This window comes from Scyliorhinus canicula, chromosome 1 (assembly GCF_902713615.1).
Source record: "Scyliorhinus canicula chromosome 1, sScyCan1.1, whole genome shotgun sequence".
In the NCBI taxonomy this organism is placed as follows: domain Eukaryota; kingdom Metazoa; phylum Chordata; class Chondrichthyes; order Carcharhiniformes; family Scyliorhinidae; genus Scyliorhinus; species Scyliorhinus canicula.
Genome location: NC_052146.1, coordinates 77038574 through 77061753, shown reverse-complemented (window position 1 = coordinate 77061753; position 23180 = coordinate 77038574). Strand labels below are relative to the sequence as shown.

Here is a 23180-nt window from a genome sequence, read left to right as displayed (position 1 = left end):
ATCGCTGAGTACTCAGCCACCACCACTGAAGGGAGGAGGGACCTATCTACTACAAAAAAAAAAATCCGCGAATACACCTGATGAACATGCAAAAGAACAAAAAATCTTTATCGTTGGGTGCAAAAAGCACCAAGGATCTAAACCCCCCCCCCCCAAACACTTGCATCATGAAAGATGACTGCCCTTGCCACCCCTATGGAGCAAGAGATCTAGGCTTGGAATGATCCAATCGAGGGTCCAAGACCCCCACCTAAAATAAGCTGCTGCAAGTCTAAATTGGGGAGGGAGGCCAGCAGGGTTTGGGGTGTAAATGTTAACCATAGCACCGGGGTGCTTACCAGAGTGCCACAGACAATAATCCTTTCCCTCCAAAGTTACTCGAAGTTGAGCTGGGGAGGGCAAACCAAACCTAACTCCACCTTTTTACAGTGTTGCCTCAACTCCATTGAACTCAGCCCTCTTCTTCGCCAGCTCCGCACCCATGTCCGAATAGAACCTGATGGGAGTGACCTTCCCACTTAAAGTCACGGTTTTCCTTTGCGCATCTCAAAACCCTCTCCTTTTCCTGAAGTTCGGAAACCTCACTATCACTGCACATAGTGGATCTTCAAGTGTAGAGTGTAGAATGGGCTCATTCCAACTCAGGTTGGGATGTAAATCCGCCCTCATAGAACATAGAACATAGAACGATACAGCGCAGTACAGGCCCTTCGGCCCACGATGTTGCACCGACATGGGAAGTCAAAAACTAAAGGCCATCTAACCTACACTAAGCCATTATCATCCATATGCTTATCCAATAAACTTTTAAATGCCCTCAATGTTGGCGAGTTCACTACTGTTGCAGGTAGGGCATTCCACGGCCTCACCACTCTTTGCGTAAAAAACCTACCTCTGACATCTGTCCTATATCTATTACCCCTCAATTTAAGGTTATGTCCCCTCGTGCTAGCCACCTCCATCCGCGGGAGAAGGCTCTCACTGTCCACCCTATCTAACCCGCTGATCATTTTGTATGCCTCTATTAAGTCACCTCTTAACCTTCTTCTCTCTAACGAGAACAACCTCAAGTCCATCAGCCTTTCACGTTACTGTGTTGTTGCTATGCTGGTGAACATAGAATATACAGTGCAGAAGGAGGCCATTCGGCCCATCGAATCTGTACCGACCCACTTAAGCCCTCACTTCCACCCTATCCCTCCAAACCAATAACCCCTCCTAACCTTTTTGGTCACTAAGGGCAATTTATCATTGCCAATCCACCTAACCTGCACGTCTTTGGACTGTGGGAGGAAACCGGAGCACCCGGAGGAAACCCACACAGACACAGGGAGAACGTGCAGACTCCGCACAGACAGTAACTCAGCGGGGAATTGAACCTGGGACCCTGGTGCTGTGAAGCCACAGGTGCTATCCACTTGGGCTGCCCTGGACCCTAGTTGCTCTGGAGCCTGCCCTGTCCTTGGACACTGTCTTGAAAAATGTATTCATTAGTTCAGTTAAAGTGTTTGTTTCAATCTCTACTGTTTTTGCACGTATCAGGTTCTTTTGTGTTTCTGTTTTTAATGTTGTACTGTCTTGCTGGAAAAATGGTACTTAGTAAAGTGAATTATGCTGTGTTATGCTGTTTTGCAAGCTGTATGTTTTGAGATGACCTGAGGTTATGAGAGTGTTTAAATCCTTAATTTAAAATGGGTAAAATTGGGGCTTAATATTTATCCTAAATAGCTTTCTTTTACCTATCAGGTGTAATAGGAAATAGTTGACTTCTACAACTCATCAGGATAAACACCAGAACACCAAATTTCAAATAATAACAATTTATACCACCGCTTCATTTACACTTGCTGGAAACAACTTCAGTTCATACACAGGGACCTATTAACTGCAAACAAAAGGAATATGTCCAATCATTGCACCTTTAATTAATTACTGGTGAGCTTGATGAACCTATAGTTCGCCATTACATTCTCCATGGCAACCCCTCAGCCAATCAGAGTCAACTTGCCGACTAATCAGCACCCCTTTTCTCCAGCGGTATAAATTGTTGTGATTGTGTGAAATTAGGCATTCTTCTTCTCCTGATGAGGGCAAGACCAAAAGGTCCAGCAATCTCTCTCTTCAGCAATATACAATATGTATTACTGAAAACAACCAGGAAATGCTCGTCAGGATTTGACCCCTGAGCTCGCCACCAGAGAGCATCTGGTGAGGGAGAATTCCTGTTACTGCTCGCTGATTGATGGCCAATGCTTGGCTCATGTCTGAAATTCGACTATGGTTTGTAACCCATTGGTCAGAATGTAAGGTAGCTCCGCACATTGAGGCGGGGTATAAGAACCCGTGTTTACCCTGCAGCTGCCTTTTCTGTACTTGAGCTGCTGGGGAAACACCTTGTCGATTAAAGCCTTCAAGTCGGACTACATCCTCGTTTTTGTGGTCATTGATAGTGCATCAACTACCTAAGGCAGGCTGCGTCTGTGGAGCCATGCCTGGACAGGACTATTACCTCCGGCATGTATCAGAGAGTACACTGTATGATCTTCGTGCTTCCAATGGTTGGAAGCCCACCCTACATCAGCCAGCCTTAACCCCCCACCCCGCCCACTGCTGTCTGGCAAGAATATTAATGCACTCTCACCATCGGCAAAAGTCTTTCTATTTTTGACCCACTCACACCTCAAGCAAGCCCTGCTGCACTTAGTCATCAAGATGTTCTCCAATTCCTCTCATATACTCATGTTGCACCCAAATTGCTTTTGGTCCAGTGCAATTGGCTCGACAATTAGTTCATGATGGTGAGCAAGGCCAGCAGCACAGTATCAATTTCCGTCCCGGCTGAGGTTATTCATGAAGGCCCAGCTTCTCAACCCTGCCCCTCGCCTGAGGTGGGTTGATGCCCAGGTTTAATCACCACCAGTCAGCTCTCCCCCTCAAAAGGGTAAAGCAGCCGATGGTCACCTGGGATTTTACATTTTACCTTACCCATACTGAAGTGAGACAAGTTGCTTAATAACCAAGTCAATTTTTAAAATATTATTTATTGAAGTTTACATGTGACATATTTAAAATCAGCGATGTGGGTTCGAACAATGCAGAGATCTGTAGCAATTAGCAAGTAAGAAAGGCGAGGAAATGCTTTGCCTCTTAGGACTTAGGAAAAGTGTGTATTTGTTGCTTATTGGAAGGAAGATGTGTCAGTGTTATCATGTTCTTATCTGTCCACTGCACGGCAGGTTAACAAAGCAGGACTAAACCAGCAGCCCTTTCATCGACTGAAAAAATTGGAGAGTCTGATGTAGGTGGGCCCTGAGAATCCCAGAGATTGGAGAAGGGTTTTTAGCCCTGATTCAGGATTTTGCTGATGTGTTAACTTCAGCTTTTCACTTCCTGCATCACAAGTTTACCTGCAAGCTGAAAGAATAGTATTTTATCATCATACACAACTTTCAAGCTGAGAGAGAGAAAACTGATTCTTTTGTTTCTGCTCTGGAGTAAATTTAAGAATAGAGTACAGCTCCTGCAAGCTCTTTACATCTTCAATAGCATTGTGCGCTTCATAATCTTTTTTAAGGTAAGCCTTCACTAAATCAGATTGCCTATAGCTGCTGACCTCGGACCTGGGAACAATATCCCTGGCCAGACTGTATGTATCCAGGAATCCAGACACACATTTGTCAAATTGTTCTTTCATGCAGAGCTTTTCCCAAGCTCTCAGGATAATTGGACCATCAAATTTCCAGATGTTGTGGCCTGTTAACAGAGGCCTGTCCAACGACTGCAGGAACTGCAGGAAAGCTGACATAGCATCTTGGAGGGTGCAGGTGAGTTGAGGTTCTCCTTTGTGGTACAAAACTCCATCCATCACCTGGATTCCAGTAATGGCTGCTGCTCCTACCGTCATGGGTTTGCTGGGCATGATGTATTTATCGAAGATCTTCTCACCGCTCACTGCCGACAGCTGCACAATATCACAAGATGTTTCTAGAAGACAGATAATGTTAAAGCACAACCTTTCTTTCCAAACTGAAATTTACAGACTAACCAATTCTGCCATGTTTGGTTGAACTCAGTACGGAGTGAGACAGGGATAGACTGAGCTGGGAGTGAGTTAGGGATAGACTGGGCTGGGAGTGAGACAGGGATAGACTGGGCTGGGAGTGAGACAGGGATAGACCGGGCTGAGAGTGAGACAGGGATAGACTGGGCTGGGAGTGAGACAGAGATAGACTGGGCTGGGAGTGAGACAGGGATAGACTGGGCTGGGAGTGAGACAGGGATAGACTGGGCTGGGAGTGAGACAGGGATTGACTGGGCTGGGAGTGAGACAGGGATAGACTGGGCTGGGAGTGAGACAAGGATAGACTGGGCTGGGAGTGAGACAGGGATAGACTGGGCTGGGAGTGAGACAGGGATAGACCGAGCTGGGAGTGAGACAGGGATAGACCGAGCTGGGAGTGAGACAGGGATAGACTGGGCTGGGAGTGAGACAGGGATAGACTGGGCTGGGAATGAGACAGGGATAGACTGGGCTGGGAGTGAGACAGGGATAGACCGAGCTGGGAGTGAGACAGGGATAGACCGAGCTGGGAGTGAGACAGGGATAGACCGAGCTGGGAGTGAGTTAGGGATAGACTGGGCTGGGAGTGAGTTAGGGATAGACCGAGCTGGGAGTGAGACAGGGATAGACTGGGCTGGGAGTGAGACAGGGATAGACTGGGCTGGGAGTGAGACAGGGATAGACTGGGCTGGGAGTGAGACAGGGATAGACTGGGCTGGGAGTGAGACAGGGATAGACTGGGCTGGGAGTGAGACAGGGATAGACTGAGCTGGGAGTGAGTTAGGGATAGACTGGGCTGGGAGTGAGACAGGGATAGACCGAGCTGGGAGAGAGACAGGATAGACTGGGCTGGGAGTGAGACAGGGATAGACTGGGCTGGGAGTGAGACAGGGATAGACTGGGCTGGGAGTGAGACAGGGATAGACTGGGCTGGGAGTGAGACAGGGATAGACTGGGCTGGGAGAGAGACAGAGATAGACTGGGCTGGGAGTGAGACAGAGATAGACTGGGCTGGGAGTGAGACAGGGATAGACTGGGCTGGGAGTGAGACAGGGATAGACTGGGCTGGGAATGAGTTAGGGATAGACTGGGCTGGGAGTGAGACAGGGATAGACTGGGCTGGGTGTGAGACAGGGATAGACTGGGCTGGGAGTGAGACAGGGATAGACTGGGCTGGGAGTGAGACAGGGATAGACTGGGCTGGGAGTGAGACAGGGATAGACTGGGCTGGGAGAGAGACAGAGATAGACTGGGCTGGGAGTGAGACAGAGATAGACTGGGCTGGGAGTGAGACAGGGATAGACTGGGCTGGGAGTGAGACAGGGATAGACTGGGCTGGGAATGAGTTAGGGATAGACTGGGCTGGGAGTGAGACAGGGATAGACTGGGCTGGGTGTGAGACAGGGATAGACTGGGCTGGGAGTGAGACAGGGATAGACTGGGCTGGGAGTGAGACAGGGATAGACTGGGCTGGGAGTGAGACAGGGATAGACTGGGATGGGAATGAGTTAGGGATAGACTGGGCTGGGAGTGAGACAGGGATTGACTGGGCTGGGAGTGAGACAGGGATAGACTGGGCTGGGAGTGAGACAAGGATAGACTGGGCTGGGAGTGAGACAGGGATAGACTGGGCTGGGAGTGAGACAGGGATAGACCGAGCTGGGAGTGAGACAGGGATAGACTGGGCTGGGAGTGAGACAGGGATAGACTGGGCTGGGAATGAGACAGGGATAGACTGGGCTGGGAGTGAGACAGGGATAGACCGAGCTGGGAGTGAGACAGGGATAGACCGAGCTGGGAGTGAGACAGGGATAGACCGAGCTGGGAGTGAGTTAGGGATAGACTGGGCTGGGAGTGAGTTAGGGATAGACCGAGCTGGGAGTGAGACAGGGATAGACTGGGCTGGGAGTGAGACAGGGATAGACTGGGCTGGGAGTGAGACAGGGATAGACTGGGCTGGGAGTGAGACAGGGATAGACTGGGCTGGGAGTGAGACAGGGATAGACTGAGCTGGGAGTGAGTTAGGGATAGACTGGGCTGGGAGTGAGACAGGGATAGACCGAGCTGGGAGAGAGACAGGATAGACTGGGCTGGGAGTGAGACAGGGATAGACTGGGCTGGGAGTGAGACAGGGATAGACTGGGCTGGGAGTGAGACAGGGATAGACTGGGCTGGGAGTGAGACAGGGATAGACTGGGCTGGGAGAGAGACAGAGATAGACTGGGCTGGGAGTGAGACAGAGATAGACTGGGCTGGGAGTGAGACAGGGATAGACTGGGCTGGGAGTGAGACAGGGATAGACTGGGCTGGGAATGAGTTAGGGATAGACTGGGCTGGGAGTGAGACAGGGATAGACTGGGCTGGGTGTGAGACAGGGATAGACTGGGCTGGGAGTGAGACAGGGATAGACTGGGCTGGGAGTGAGACAGGGATAGACTGGGCTGGGAGTGAGACAGGGATAGACTGGGATGGGAATGAGTTAGGGATAGACTGGGCTGGGAGTGAGACAGGGATAGAACGAGCTGGGAGTGAGTTAGGGATAGACTGGGCTGGGAGTGAGACAGGGATAGACTGGGCTGGGAGTGAGACAGGGATAGACTGGGCTGGGAGTGAGACAGGGATAGACTGGGCTGGGAGTGAGACAGGGATAGACTGGGCTGATAGCGAGACAGGGATAGACTGGGCTTGGAGTACGGCATGGATAGACTTTGTAATTCTATTTTTAAAAGCATGGTTTTGTATTACCTCTTGCACATTCTCACTCCAAATTCTTCATACACCCCTTACTAACTCTCATTTTAGGTGTTGCCCTTCAGCTCATCACCTTTCCAATTCTACTATCCCTCTGTTCATGTGTCGCAAGTTACCTTAATTTCATCCTCAGTTGTGTACCTTTGTTTTATTTTGGTGAAATCTCTACACATCTGCAAATTAATGGACACGGCGAATGAACAGACATCACTGTGTGATACAGCACCCCAGCTCAAAGCAGAGGGAGTCTCACTCAGATCAGAAGATTATTACCTAGGCCTGTGGTTTCCAGGTCAAAGAACACCATGGTCTCCTTGATGCTCACTGGGGGGACACTGTCTTCATCATTGGTTGGTTCAGCAATGAGTACAGCACTGTTGGCATCATTTGGTGCTTTCTCTGTCACTCCATCCTCTGGAAGCTGTGAATTCTAAAGCAAACAGGATTCACTGACTGAAATAATTCCAACATTTCTACTCATGTAAAATCATACTCCAATTTTGTAGGAGTCATTCTGCATTCTGTTAAGATCTGGTGATGTTCAACTATTTAACTGTAACAGTATCTGCAGCAATCACACTCGAACTGCAATCCAGCATGCTCACTTACAAACGTAAATGATGCCTCTGTTTGGCATCTCCAAAAATCAGGGATAAAGTTTTTAAATCCCAGAGAATAAAGGACCTTTATTTTCTTTCCAAGATTCATTGTGTGCAGAATTTTCAATACCTTGGCAGGACTGATTGTAACTAAAACAAAAAGCAAAATACTGGAGATGCTGGAATCTGAAATAAAAACAGAAAATGCTGGAAAAACTCAGCAGGTCAGACAGCATCTGTGGAAAGAGAGAAAGAGTTATCGTTTCAGGTCAATGATCGTTGATCAGAATGGGTGATAAGCGACATCGACCTGAAATTTTGGATGGGATTTTCCACCCCAGACTTAAGTTCCTTGGAGAGAATGGGATCTGGGAGTATAAGAACATAAGAACTAGGAGCAGGAGTAGGCCATTTGGCCCCTCGAGCCTGCTCCGCCATTCAATGAGGTCATGGCTGATCTTTTGTGGACCTTTAGCCCCATTAGCTTGCCCATCACTACCTCCTTAGTGATAACAATCCTCTCAAGGTCCTCACCTGTCATAGCCTCATTTCTATCAGTCGCTGGCATGTTATTTGTGTCTTCCACTGTGAAGACCGACCCAAAAAACCTGTTCAGTTCCTCAGCCATTTCCTCATCTCCCATTATTAAAACTCCCTTCTCATCTTCTAAAGGACCAATATTTACCTTAGCCACTCTTTTTTGTTTTATATATTTGTAAAAACTTTTACTGTCTATTTTCATATTCTGAGCAAGTTTACTCTCATACTCTATCTTACTCTTCTTTATAGCTTTCTGTTGCCCCCTAAAGATTTCCCAGTCCTCTAGTCTCCCACCAATCTTTACCACTTTATATGCGTATGTCTCCTTATGCGCGATGCTGGGCTTATTAATTATACAAAGTGGTTTCCCAACTATTTACACAGCAGGGCAGGCAGGATGCTGCACACCCCATCATATGTGGACACCAGATAGTTGCTGCTCTCACTGAAACGGAAAGATCTCTGACTGCTGACTCCCTTGAATGTTCCTGCCTCCACTGATGGGCATCACCAACTGTGTTCACAGCACCAGGGACCCATATTTAGTGCCCGGTCCTTGGAGGTACTGCGGAATGTAGTAGAGCAGGGAGGCCCTGTAGGGATTGAAGGATGAAGATAACCCGATTGACCAACCCTATGTGGGATTTTGTCGCGCACAAAATAGATGGCTGACCTGATCCACTCCGTCAGGGTAAGGGAATCCTCTGCCGTTCTAACTTGCCTCACAGAGGTGATGGGCTTCAGTGGCCATGAGACCATTGGTGCTGTCCATGCCTAAAAGGCCTCTCAATGTGAAGCGTTGAGACCTCATAGTCACACTGCCATCCATCTAGTCCACAGGTACAGAGGAGCCCTCTGTGTGGTAGGGTTAGTGACCCACAGTCACCTCTATTTACAGGTGCAACGGGTGATTAAGAAGGCAAATGGAATTTTGTCCTTCATTGCTAGAGGGATGGAGTTTAAGACTAGGGAGGTTATGTTGCAATTGTATAAGGTGTTAGTGAGGCCACACCTGGAGTATTGTGTTCAGTTTTGGTCTCCTTACTTGAGATATGCTGTTAGGTGAATTGGACATTCTGAATTCTCCCTCTGTGTACCCGAACAGGCACCGGAGTGTGGCGATTAGGGGATTTTCACAGTAACTTTATTGAAGTGTTAATGTAAGCCTACTTGTGACAATAAAGATTATTATGACTATTATTATTGTGCTCCAGAAGCCTGTTCACTAATGTTGCCAACCGAGGCGTTTCTGCAGTGACGGAAGGTGTGAGTGAAAGCTGTGAAGCCTCGATTATGGTCTCCTCGGAGCTCTCAACCAAGATGTTCTCTTGGGTGGCAGGGGGTGGGCTGGTGGAAACGACTTCAGGTTTATTCTGATTTTTACTCATTAAGCCTGTGCAGATCACCATTTTCAGGGAGATTCCTCAGTCTGGGTATATGTCTGCCACAATCATGCATGTGCAGCAAAGGTATTTGCCAGGGTCCTTGTGAGCCATGTGCAAGAAATCTCACACACACACACACACACACAAACTGAACCTTTGAGCGGAATCATATCAGAATGTGGCAAAGTGTCAGGATCAGACTGAAAGCTGCTGTGTAGTTCTGCAAGTTTTTTTTGATTTTCAAATTAATCCAAGACACTTAAAATTTGTAACAGAATTCTCCAGTTTTCTATCCAGATCTGGAGCCTCTTTAAAGAATGAGTGGGCGGGGTCTTTGCCATCACTCTGACGGGCTGGGGACTGATGGAGCCTGCAACCGGCTCCACAGAGATCAGGGTGCCATCTTTAAAGGGCACCCTGATCAGCACTGAGACCTTAGCAGCCCCCAGCCACCACCACGGAGGTATTGGGGGCTCTGCCCACATCCCCGACAACCATCACCGGCACTCTACACCACCACCACCACCGCGGCAATCCCACCCCTCTCTCAATGCCCATCCTTCCACCCCCACCACACATAAATGAAACCACCCATGGGCCTTCCACTGGGGCCTGACCCTGGCACTGCTCCCTGCCACATGTTGGAACTGCCAGGTTGGCTCTGTGCCAACCTGACGGTGCCAACTTGTGCTGGGCAGGAGCTAAACTTACCTCTGTGCCACCGGAGGGAACCCCTCGACCTGCCAAACCTGTTGTAAACAGGTGAAAATATTTAGTGTTGGGGAAATCATGCAGCGGGGAGGCTGTTAATGATATTTAAATACATTAAAATCTCATGGCGTGAACCTCGTGACATCACCGGCAAAGAGGGGGGAAATGGGTAAACCCCAGCTAGTGCAGCACAAAATCACTCCCTTCCCCTTCACACTCTCATCTATTTTACGCCCGAGCATCGGAAATACTGTTTGCTGGAGTTCCCGTTCAGTTTTTATTTTGTTTTATAAATTTAGAGTGCCCAATTCCTGTTTTCCAATTAAGGGGCAATTTAGCGTGGCCAATCCACCTATCCTGCACATCTTTGTGTTATGAGGGGGAAACCCACGCAAAGACGGGGAGAATGTGAAAAATCGACAGACAGTGACCCAGAGTCGGGATCGAACCAGGGACGTCGGCGCCGTGAGGCAGCAGTGCTAACCACTGCGCCACTCTGCTGCCCTGGAGTTCCCGTTCAGTTTAGATAACTGGCACCTGTGTCCACCTCCGATGACCCAACTCCCATGCAGCATAGCTGCAAGCCGTCGCCGTCCATCAGTCCCCAGCTCGCCAGAGTGACGGCGTAACCCCGCCCACTCATTATTTTTCTTTAAAGAGGTTCAAGATCTGGATTTAAAGTTCCCAAAGTTACCTTGAACCACCACCCACCATTACTCCCTGTCCAATTCCATGACCTGCAGCATCCCCACTCTCTCCCCTGCCACTCCCAACCTCCCCCACCATCCTCTAGGCCGACATACCCAACTCACCAACCCCAGCACATAACATCACCACCCATCAGTAGCTCATTCAGCCACCCACCTGCAGTTCGAGCATTCACCTTGTAGCCACCTAAAATGGCATCCAGCAAGGGATGTTGGGAAAAATGGTCAAGGGTATGGTCAAGCAGGCTGCAGGCAGAGCAAATAAAGCTACAGGAAAAGGTTTTGCATACTTCAAACAATTTCACAGCTTGATGCGAATAACATAAGTAAAGGGCTACCTCCAGGCCACCAACAGGATCAATAGAGCTGTCTTGTTAATCACAATTGTTTACCAGACACAACGGCACCTAACTTCCTTATTTGGATTTATGTTTTATTGTGTCTTATTATGTTTCCAACACCTTCAAGTATGGCCACTGAGTGCCCACCCCAAAATTGATGTGGCAGCCCCTGATTGGACTTTATTGATCAGGCTGATCGAGCCCTGATCAATTGATTGACAAATAACCCAGAGATCGCCCACCAAAAGAGTCACAAAATTCAAAAAGCATAAGAGTTACTGCACGGATTTATTCTTTCTCTTGAGCAGCAGTAACTAACAACGGTGACTTCCACCGGCCGACGAAGGAGACCATCACACTACCAACAGAAGGAAGACCAGAGCCAGAAGAGAACGAGATTGATAACCGACTAACAGAGGACTGACTACAAGACTGGAACTACAGATAACAGGCCTGTATCTGCTGAGCACTTGTTAGTTTAGTTAAGTTGCCAAGTTTAGTTAAGATCATGAAACTATTGGTGTATAGTGTAACCTATGATTGCGAGTGTGTGGTTGAATAACCATAACCATTTTGTGCGCGTGAATAAATATTGTTCTGTTTTATAAACTGAGTCTCAAGTCATTTGTCCACTGTGTACGAGTTAAGACACACTGTGGTTTAGAAAGGGCAACAACCTGATCCTCCGGGGTCTATGGTCGCTGGAAGCTTCCATCTCTTCCAAGCCCAGTAAGCTGCCCTGGGCACCCATAGTCCCGGCATATACACCACATCCGACATGTTGTGGACTAGCATGAAATCACAGGGGCCAGGGGTTGGTTGGACAATGAGGGGAATATTCCAATGAGGGCTTTATTCTCACCATGATAATGGGATGCAAAAGGGCTACCCACAGCCTCTGGTGTGCTTGCCATAAGCTAGCCATGACAGGCGGGACAGCAAGTTCCTGCCATCGGGAACTGGCTTTACAGGCATGGTCCTCCGGACAATCTGCACCGGAAAAACAGCTCGCCGTAGCACACCGTGGCCAATGAAAGCTGGGGGACCCCGTTCCATATTCTCGCTAGACGTTGCAAGGGGAAACCCGCCCACAATGGGTGGGATCAGTTTTTAGCAAAATCTGCATATAAGAGCGAGGCAGTAAGCCTTACTCTAATGTGCAGATTCCCGAGGTACCTGAGGCTTTGGGATTTAATCCCTTCGCCTCGGATGGGTGCCGTTTGGTCCTGGTTCACACAAATGGGGACTAGACGGAATGACACTTGTGGGGGTCTCCATGGGGATTGGAGATAGGGTAGTGCTTTGGCACTGCTGGTGCAAGCCTGGCACTGCCCAGGTGGTGCTGGCATTTTGTGCATGTGTGTGATCGGGCTGGGGTTGCCAGGTATGGATTGGAGGGTGGGGGGGGTGTGGTGAATGTATTGCTGTAACAATTCACCCTGTGCTTATCTGTACTGTATTACGCTGTTGCCCATGTGGGCTCCACCTATGGACCATTGTATGGTATTACCTATAATGTAGCATGTTGGGGCTTGTGTGGGCTCCGCCCCTGGCTCCACCCCTTGAGGGGAGGTATAAAGAGCTGTCGCCCTACAGGCGGCTCCCACTAACAGATCAGTCGCAGGCAGGCACTGTTCTAGTTCATTAAAGCCACGGTTTACTTCTACTCTGGTTTCGTGTGAATTGATGGTCGGATCAGGGGGATGCCAGTGGACCCTCCCATGTTGTGCTCGGCAGGGGGCTGGGGAGGGAGAGGGGACTCTTTTCGGGGCCTTGGAGATCGGGATGCCATTTCGAAATGGTGTCCATATCTCTAGTTACAACCAGCGACGGCTCTAGGGTTGCTGGCGCCCCGGGCAAGCTGAACTTCGGCGCCCTTGGGGGGGGGGGGGGGGGGGGGGGGGCCGGGGGGGGGGGGGGGGGGGGGGGGGCGGGGGCCGAGGAGGGGCGGACCCGAGGAGGGGGCGGGGCCGAGGAGGGGCGGGGGGGCGGACACGCGGGGGGGCGGACGTGGGCGGACCCGAGGGCGGGGCGGGGCGGGGGGGCGGACCCGAGGGGGGCGGACCCGAGGGGGGCGGGGGGGGAGACCGAGCGGGGGGGGGAACCGAGCGGGGGGGCCGCCCTGGGGCCGGGCGGCCACCGCGCCTGCGCTGGTTGGCACCGGCCCAACTGCGCATGCGCGGGACCCGAGTCTCTGGCGCCCCCGAGCACATAGCGCCCCGGGCGACAGCCCGAGTTGCCGGTGCCTTGAGCCGGCCCTGGTTACAACAGGGACTTCCGGTGAGCAGAGCTCCCCATTGTAAAAAACTATGGCCTCGGCCGCGTGTTCCCCGTTTAGGCCCCTTATTCAAAACAAGTCGCATTGAATAGCCATGTGTTTCTCAGCAGTCTTAGTGCCCTGAAACACGCGCTTAAACGCGCTCACTCATGGACTTTGTTCCCTTTTGGGAATATCACGGCCATACCCACGGAATTGTCTGGCCTCGCCTCCCCCCACAACTCCAGCCGATGGTGGGGGGATTATTCTGCAGGAGGATTATTTGCCTGGTATCTCTGCTTCTCTCCACAGCTGCAGCCTTACTTCCTGAGTGTTTCCAGTGCTTTCTGATTGTGCACCAAGCAAAGTTCCTTTGACTACAATATTTTGCAACAACCACAACTGGTTTGAAATGAGACATTGGTTTTGAAATTTCCCGGGTTTCCCCCCAAACTCCAGCTGGAAGCATGAGGATAAACTGTGTAAAGGACTGTTTTTCCACGACCACTGATCCACCCGCCCATCAGAGTCATGCAACTTACCAATAGAAATCCCAGTGTTTCTGGCTCCTTCCATTCAGTGTCAGTTCCATCCGCAACTGGCTAGTTTTAAACTCTCTAGTTTTAATTGATCCTTTACAATACAGATTTTTATCCCTGTATTCAAGCCTGGGTCTCAGACGAATGGACAGTTATTGGCATCTATGCATCATTTGTGTCTACTGATACAAATCTGCAGAACTGGTTTGAGAATATTCTATCTGTGGTGTGCCCAGAACCAATTTTATATATTTCCCTAACTTAGAGACCATGAGCAGAATTTCACAGCCCTGTCGCGGCAAGGATGGGGTAATAAAATGGGCAAACTATCCAAATATCCATTGACTCATGCAGATCCATCAAACCCTGTCAGCGTAAAATCTCCCCCCATGTATACAGGAGCTTCTCCAAATGCTTACCCCAGGGGATGCCATCTCGTACCCGTCACCAAATCAGGCTGCAAGACCTATAACAAAAAACAACTCATGTTCAGAGTCAACCATTTTGGCATAAACCCCATTATTCCGCATATGCTAACCCATGACCATTACACTGATCTGCAGCTCACACCAGCGTCTGGTTGCCATGGTTTGTCACCTAGGTTCATCATCTCAAGTCTTAGTTAATCTTCGCTCTACTTTCCCAGTAGCTGTTTTCCTATTTGGCTAAACTTTGAATTGGTTTTCATCCATGGCACTGTCCTCCCATGTCAGTGTGCTTGGTGTATATCTGTTTCTCATCACTGCTGTCCCTCAGCCTCACTTCAGCAAACTGAAGTGAAACTATCTGCACTCATAAGGAATAGGAATCATACAGTGAACAGACAGGAGAGATTTTCCTTCCATTGAGCTGGGCTGAGGGCAGACAGACAGACAGACAGGAGAAACTTTCCTTCCATCCAGCTGGGCTGGGGACAGACAGACAGACAGACAGGAGACACTTTCCTTCCATTGAGCTGGGCTGAGGGCAGACAGACAGACAGACAGGAGACACTTTCCTTCCATTGAGCTGGGCTGAGGGCAAACAGACAGACAGGCAGACAGGCGAAACTTTCCTTCCATTGAGCTGGGCTGGGGACAGACAGACAGACAGACAGGAGAAACTTTCCTTCCATTGAGCTGGGCTGAGGGCAGACAGACAGGAGAAACTTTCCTTCCATTGAGCTGGGCTGAGGGCAGACAGACAGACAGACAGACAGGAGAAACGTTCCTTCCATCCAGCTGGGCTGGGGACAGACAGACAGACAGGAGAAACTTTCCTTCCATTGAGCTGGGCTGGGGACAGACAGACAGACAGGAGAAACTTTCCTTCCATTGAGCTGGGCTGGGGACAGGCAGACAGACAGACAGGCAGGAGAAACTTTCCTTCCATCTAGCTAGGCTGAGGACAGACAGACAGACAGGAGAAACTTTCCTTCCATTGAGCTGGGCTGAGGGCAGACAGACAGGAGAAACTTTCCTTCCATCCAGCTGGGCTGGGGACAGACAGACAGACAGGAGAAACTTTCCTTCCATCCAGCTGGGCTGGGGACAGACAGACAGACAGAGAAACTTTCCTTCCATTGAGCTGGGCTGAGGGCAGACAGACAGACAGGAGAAACTTTCCTTCCATTGAGCTGGGCTGAGGGCAGACAGACAGGAGAAACTTTCCTTCCATTGAGCTGGGCTGAGGGCAGACAGACAGACAGACAGACAGGAGAAACGTTCCTTCCATCCAGCTGGGCTGGGGACAGACAGACAGACAGGAGAAACTTTCCTTCCATTGAGCTGGGCTGGGGACAGACAGACAGACAGGAGAAACTTTCCTTCCATTGAGCTGGGCTGGGGACAGGCAGACAGACAGACAGGCAGGAGAAACTTTCCTTCCATCTAGCTAGGCTGAGGACAGACAGACAGACAGGAGAAACTTTCCTTCCATTGAGCTGGGCTGAGGGCAGACAGACAGGAGAAACTTTCCTTCCATCCAGCTGGGCTGGGGACAGACAGACAGACAGGAGAAACTTTCCTTCCATCCAGCTGGGCTGGGGACAGACAGACAGACAGAGAAACTTTCCTTCCATTGAGCTGGGCTGAGGGCAGACAGACAGACAGGAGAAACTTTCCTTCCATTGAGCTGGGCTGAGGGCAGACAGACAGACAGGCGAAACTTTCCTTCCATCCAGCTGGGCTGAGGGCAGACAGACAGACAAGCGAAACTTTCCTTCCATTGAGCTGGGCTGGGGACAGACAGACAGACAGGAGAAACTTTCCTTCCATTGAGCTGGGCTGGGGACAGACAGACAGACAGGAGAAACTTTCCTTCCATTGAGCTGGGCTGAGGGCAGATAGACAGACAGACAGGAGAAACTTTCCTTCCATCCAGCTGGGCTGAGGGCAGACAGTCAGACAAGCGAAACTTTCCTTCCATTGAGCTGGGCTGGGGACAGACAGACAGACAGGAGAAACTTTCCTTCCATTGAGCTGGGCTGGGGACAGACAGACAGACAGGAGAAACTTTCCTTCCATTGAGCTGGGCTGAGGGCAGATAGACAGACAGACAGGAGAAACTTTCCTTCCATCCAGCTGGGCTGGGGACAGACAGGAGAAACTTTCCTTCCATCCAGCTGGGCTGGGGACAGACAGACAGGAGAAACTTTCCTTCCATCCAGCTGGGCTGGGGACAGACAGACAGGAGAAACTTTCCTTCCATTGAGCTGGGCTGGGGACAGACAGACAGGAGAAACGTTCCTTCCATTGAGCTGGGCTGGGGACAGACAGACAGACAGGAGAAACTTTCCTTCCATTGAGCTGGGCTGGGGACAGACAGACAGACAGGAGAAACTTTCCTTCCATCCAGCTGGGCTGGGGACAGACAGACAGACAGGAGAAACTTTCCTTCCATTGAGCTGGGCTGAGGGCAGACAGACAGACAGACAGGAGAAACTTTCCTTCCATCCAGCTGGGCTGGGGACAGACAGACAGACAGGAGAAACTTTCCTTCCATCCAGCTGGGCTGGGGACAGACAGACAGGAGAAACTTTCCGTCCATCCAACTGGGCTGGGGACAGACAGACAGACAGACAGGAGAAACTTTCCTTCCATTGAGCTGGGCTGAGGGCAGACAGACAGGAGAAACTTTCCTTCCATTGAGCTGGGCTGAGGGCAGACAGACAGACAGACAGACAGGAGAAACGTTCCTTCCATCCAGCTGGGCTGGGGACAGACAGACAGACAGGAGAAACTTTCCTTCCATTGAGCTGGGCTGGGGACAGACAGACAGACAGGAGAAACTTTCCTTCCATTGAGCTGGGCTGGGGACAGGCAGACAGACAGACAGGCAGGAGAAACTTTCCTTCCATCTAGCTAGGCTGAGGACAGACAGACAGACAGACAGACAGGAGAAACTTTCCTTCCATCCAGCTAGGCTCAGGACAGACAGACAGACAGGAGAAACTTTCCTTCCATTGAGCTGGGCTGAGGGCAGACAGACAGACAGACAGGAGAAACTTTCCTTCCATCCAGCTGGGCTGGGGACAGACAGACAGACAGGAGAAACTTTCCTTCCATCCAGCTGGGCTGGGGACAGACAGACAGACAGAGAAACTTTCCTTCCATTGAGCTGGGCTGAGGGCAGACAGACAGACAGGAGAAACTTTCCTTCCATTGAGCTGGGCTGAGGGCAGACAGACAGACAGACAGGCGAAACTTTCCTTCCATCCAGCTGGGCTGAGGGCAGACAGACAGACAAGCGAAACTTTCCTTCCATTGAGCTGGGCTGGGGACAGACAGACAGACAGGAGAAACTTTCCTTCCATTGAGCTGGGCTGGGGACAGACAGACAGACAGGAGAAACTTTCCTTCCATTGAGCTGGGCTGAGGGCAGATAGACAGACAGGAGAAACTTTCCTTCCATCCAGCTGGGCTGGGGACAGACAGACAGACAGACAGGAGAAACTTTCCTTCCATCCAGCTGGGCTGGGGACAGACAGACAGGAGAAACTTTCCTTCCATCCAGCTGGGCTGGGGACAGACAGACAGGAGAAACTTTCCTTCCATTGAGCTGGGCTGGGGACAGACAGACAGACAGACAGACAGGAGAAACTTTCCTTCCATCCAGCTGGGCTGGGGACAGACAGACAGGAGAAACTTTCCTTCCATTGAGCTGGGCTGGGGACAGACAGACAGGAGAAACTTTCCTTCCATTGAGCTGGGCTGAGGGCAGACAGACAGACAGACAGGCGAAACTTTCCTTCCATTGAGCTGGGCTGGGGACAGACAGACAGACAGGAGAAACTTTCCTTCCATTGAGCTGGGCTGGGGACAGACAGACAGTCAGGAGAAACTTTCCTTCCATTGAGCTGGGCTGGGGGACAGACAGACAGACAGGAGAAACTTTCCTTCCATCCAGCTGGGCTGGGGACAGACAGACAGACAGGAGAAACTTTCCTTCCATTGAGCTGGGCTGAGGGCAGACAGACAGACAGACAGGAGAAACTTTCCTTCCATCCAGCTGGGCTGGGGACAGACAGACAGACAGGAGAAACTTTCCTTCCATCCAGCTGGGCTGGGGACAGACAGACAGACAGACAGGAGAAACTTTCCTTCCATCCAGCTGGGCTGGGGACAGACAGACAGACAGGAGAAACTTTCCTTCCATTGAGCTGGGCTGGGGACAGACAGACAGACAGACAGACAGGAGAAACTTTTCTTCCATCCAGCTGGGCTGAGGACAGACAGACAGGAGAAGCGTTCCTTCCATTGAGCTGGACTGAGGGCAGACAGACAGACAGGAGAAACTTTCCTTCCATTGAGCTGGGCTGGGGACAGACAGACAGACAGACAGACAGGAGAAACTTTCCTTCCATTGAGCTGGGCTGAGGGCAGACAGACAGACAGACAGGAGAAACGTTCCTTCCATCCAGCTGGGCTGGGGACAGACAGACAGACAGGAGAAACTTTCCTTCATTGAGCTGGGCTGGGGACAGACAGACAGACAGGAGAGAAACTTTCTTTCCATCCAGCTGGGCTGGGGACAGACAGAAGGAGAAACTTTCCTTCCATTGAGCTGGGCTGGGGACAGACAGACAGACAGACAGACAGGAGAAAACTTTCCTTCCATTGAGCTGGGCTGGGACAGACAGACAGGAGAAACTTTCTTCCATTGAGCTGGGCTGAGGGCAGACAGACAGACAGGCGAAACTTTCCTTCCATTGAGCTGGGCTGGGGACAGACAGACAGACAGACAGGAGAAACTTTCCTTCCATTGAGCTGGGCTGGGGACAGACATACAGACAGGAGAAACTTTCCTTCCATTGAGCTGGGCTGGGGACAGACAGACAGACAGGAGAAACTTTCCTTCCATCCAGCTGGGCTGGGGACAGACAGACAGACAGGAGAAACTTTCCTTCCATCCAGCTGGGCTGGGGACAGACAGGAGAAACTTTCCTTCCATTGAGCTGGGCTGAGGGCAGACAGACAGACAGACAGGAGAAACTTTCCTTCCATCCAGCTGGGCTGGGGACAGACAGACAGGAGAAACTTTCTTTCCATTGAGCTGGGCTGGGGACCAGACAGACAGGACAGGAGAAACTTTCCTTCCATCCAGCTGGGCTGGGGCCAGACAGACAGGAGAAACTTTCCTTCCATTGAGCTGGGCTGAGGGCAGACAGACAGACGGACAGGAGAAACTTTCTTCCATTGAGCTGGGCTGGGGACAGATAGACAGACAGACAGGAGAAACTTTCCTTCCATCCAGCTGGGCTGGGAGCAGACAGACAGGAGAAACTTTCCTTCCATTGAGCTGGGCTGGGGACAGACAGACAGACAGGAGAAACTTTCCTTCCATCCATCGGGCTGGGGACAGACAGACAGACAGGAGAAACTTTCCTTCCATTGAGCTGGGCTGAGGGCAGACAGACAGACAGACAGGAGAAACTTTCCTTCCATCCAGCTGGGCTGGGGACAGACAGACAGACAGGAGAAACTTTCCTTCATCCAGCTGGGCTGGGGACAGACAGACAGGAGAAACTTTCCTTCCATCCAGCTGGGCTGGGGACAGACAGACAGACAGGAGAAACTTTCCTTCCATTGAGCTGGGCTGGGACAGACAGACAGACCAGACAGACAGGAGAAACTTTTCTTCCATCCAGCTGGGCTGAGGACAGACAGACAGGAGAAGCGTTCCTTCCATTGAGCTGGACTGAGGGCAGACAGACAGACAGGAGAAACTTTCCTTCCATTGAGCTGGGCTGGGGACAGACAGACAGACAGACAGACAGGAGAAACTTTCCTTCCATTGAGCTGGGCTGAGGGCAGACAGACAGACAGACAGGAGAAACTTTCCTTCCATCCAGCTGGGCTGGGGACCAGACAGACAGACAGGAGAAACTTGCCTTCCATTGAGCTGGGCTGGGGACAGACAGACAGACAGGAGAAACTTTCCTTCCATCCAGCTGGGCTGGGGACAGACAGACAGGAGAAACTTTCCTTCCATTGAGCTGGGCTGGGGACAGACAGACAGACAGACAGACAGGAGAAACTTTCCTTCCATTGAGCTGGGCTGGGGACAGACAGACAGGAGAAACTTTCCTTCCATTGAGCTGGGCTGAGGGCAGACAGACAGACAGGCGAAACTTTCCTTCCATTGAGCTGGGCTGGGGACAGACAGACAGACAGACAGGAGAAACTTTCCTTCCATTGAGCTGGGCTGGGGACAGACATACAGACAGGAGAAACTTTCCTTCCATTGAGCTGGGCTGGGGACAGACAGACAGACAGGAGAAACTTTCCTTCCATCCAGCTGGGCTGGGGACAGACAGACAGACAGACAGGAGAAACTTTCCTTCCATCCAGCTGGGCTGGGGACAGACAGACAGACAGGAGAAACTTTCCTTCCATTGAGCTGGGCTGAGGGCAGACAGACAGACAGACAGGAGAAACTTTCCTTCCATCCAGCTGGGCTGGGGACAGACAGACAGGAGAAACTTTCCTTCCATCCAGCTGGGCTGGGGACAGACAGACAGACAGGAGAAACTTTCCTTCCATTGAGCTGGGCTGGGGACAGACAGACAGACAGACAGACAGGAGAAACTTTTCTTCCATCCAGCTGGGCTGGGGACAGACAGACAGGAGAAGCGTTCCTTCCATTGAGCTGGACTGAGGGCAGACAGACAGACAGGAGAAACTTTCCTTCCATTGAGCTGGGCTGGGGACAGACGGACAGGAGAAACTTTCCTTCCATTGAGCTGGGCTGGGGACAGACAGACAGACAGGAGAAACTTTCCTTCCATCCAGCTTTGCTGGGGACAGACAGGAGAAACTTTCCTTCCATCCAGCTGGGCTGGGGGCAGAGCTGCTGCCAAATTTCTCCTGTGTCTGGCTGGTGGATCACAAGCCAGACTCGGCCGTGCTGACAAACCTTTAGCTTTTCCTCTTCGAGATCGTGAATTCCAAACTCAAGGCTGACATTAATTTGAAGAAGAACAGGAAAGTTATTCCCTGCATCCTCTCCAAAACCTAGCCGCTATATAAATGCAAATCTATTTCCTAGTCACAGATGAAGAGTAACCATTACTGCGGAGTATGGTTAAATCCACATCACAGGTGGACTTGCTCCACACACTGAGCTGCATGTTCTAGAAGTAAATGCAAGACACGCCCTGTCCCAGCAATCCAAGGCGATACTGATGTGGGTTAACCCCTCGTGGACCTTAGGCCCACTGTCACTGCCCCTCAGCTGTCCCCCTGCTCACAGGGCATGACTCCAGCTAAATAGTACCTGTGGAGGTACCTGGGAATGGGTAGAAACAGAACAGGAACTGAGAAATGACAGAGAAAAAAAGAGACACAAATAAGAGAGCAGACACGACGATTTATGTCCTGTTTAAACTGGAACAGCAGTTCAAATTCCCTAGTAAATGGAACGATCCTAATCTTATAGAAAGCAGTTACCCCTAACCCGGGCCCCTGTCAATTACCTGTCAGTAAGAAGTCTTACAACATCAGGTTAAAGTCCTTTGTTTCAAATCACTAGCTTTCGGAGCACTGCTCCTTCCTCAGCAGTGCTCAGCCCAGTCCAACGCCGGCATCTTCACGTCATAATTACCTGTCAGTTTCACTTTGTGCGAAAACAGTTTGTCACTTTCTGCTGGCGTGTTCGAAGTTGCATCAACATGTAGTCTCAATTTAACCGAAATGAGTTCATCGCTACATCTGACACGGTCATTTATATAGGCGCGGTTCCAAACCTTCTCCCAAATCTGTCTAAGACAGGGGAATGTTTCCCGATTAAGCAGGGAGTGACACCCCGTTGCACTTTCCAACACTTGGACTGACAGGACTCAGGGTTGAACAGCAGCCCGGATGAAATCTGTGATCTGAGTGAAGGCTGGGGGATTGAGGCCGTCCCTTTCCCCCACCCAAACCCCTGCTAATGCTGGTCACTTGAAACAAAACACAGAAATGCTGGAATAACTCGACAGGTCCGGCAGCAGAGAGGGGGAAAGATGACGTTTCCGAGTCCAATTTGAAAAGTGAACTTTGCTTTTCTGTCTGCGGCCAGACCTGCCGAGTTATTCCCGCATTTTCTGTTTCGATTATAACGTTTCTGATGTTAATTTACAACTCAAGCAATTCAATAACCACAAATCCCACTCGGAGCTCCCACTCCCTACAGTTTAACTGGAAAACAGCATTGAGCCCCCTCCCCTCAATCCAGCTCCTGGCTCCACCACACATCTGACCCTCTTTGTGAAGCAACCACAAGCCGTGCAATTTGTGTATTAACATCCCCGTACGGCACACCCTGAAAGGACCCCACATATCAGGAGCACTCACAGCTTTCTCTCCGTTCCCGAGCTCCTAGTGACTCCGATCTGCTGGCCCCCTGCTGTGTTCTCATGTAGAAAGTTAAACTGAGTGAGGTAATGGTTCTGTCAGGTTTCCAGTGATTGGTTTAGCAACCCGTGTCCTCACCGGAACAAGCCGGGGCATGTTCTGTGCAGTATAATAGCGACAAAACCTCGCAGGCACCACTCCCCTGTGTGGCATCCTCCAACATGCTGTCGGCCACTCCCTTCAATACAGCCACCTCCCCACTGCTGACTGAGTAAGAAGTCTTACAACACCAGGTTAAAGTCCAACAGGTTTGTTTCAAACGCGAGCTTTCGGAGCACTGCATTCAGGTGAATGATTCACCTGAGGAAGGAGCAGTGCTCCGAAAGCCCGTGTTTGAAACAAACCTGTTGGACTTTAACCTGGTGTTGTAAGACTTCTTAAACCTGGTGTTGTAAGACTTCTAACTGTGCTCAGTCC

The 23180-nt window shown here is 50.6% G+C and overlaps 1 protein-coding gene across 2 annotated transcripts; it reads right to left on the bottom strand.

The window, feature by feature from the left end:
• Positions 1 to 3021: 3021 nt before the first annotated feature.
• On the bottom strand, positions 3022 to 22901 carry LOC119964220 (maternal protein exuperantia-like). 2 transcript variants are annotated; one of them, XM_038793507.1, is made up of 4 exons: positions 22704 to 22901; positions 14310 to 14356; positions 7085 to 7241; positions 3022 to 3984 (listed from the first exon to the last, which is right to left on the bottom strand). In XM_038793507.1, exons 2-4 carry the CDS (start codon positions 14322 to 14324, stop codon positions 3437 to 3439), a joined length of 720 nt encoding a protein of 239 aa, XP_038649435.1. In that variant the 5' UTR covers positions 14325 to 14356; positions 22704 to 22901; the 3' UTR covers positions 3022 to 3436. The 2 variants fall into 2 exon arrangements, with proteins under 2 accessions (XP_038649435.1, XP_038649440.1); XM_038793512.1 differs by lacking the exons at positions 14310 to 14356; positions 22704 to 22901 and adding an exon at positions 10911 to 10958.
• Positions 22902 to 23180: the final 279 nt, after the last annotated feature.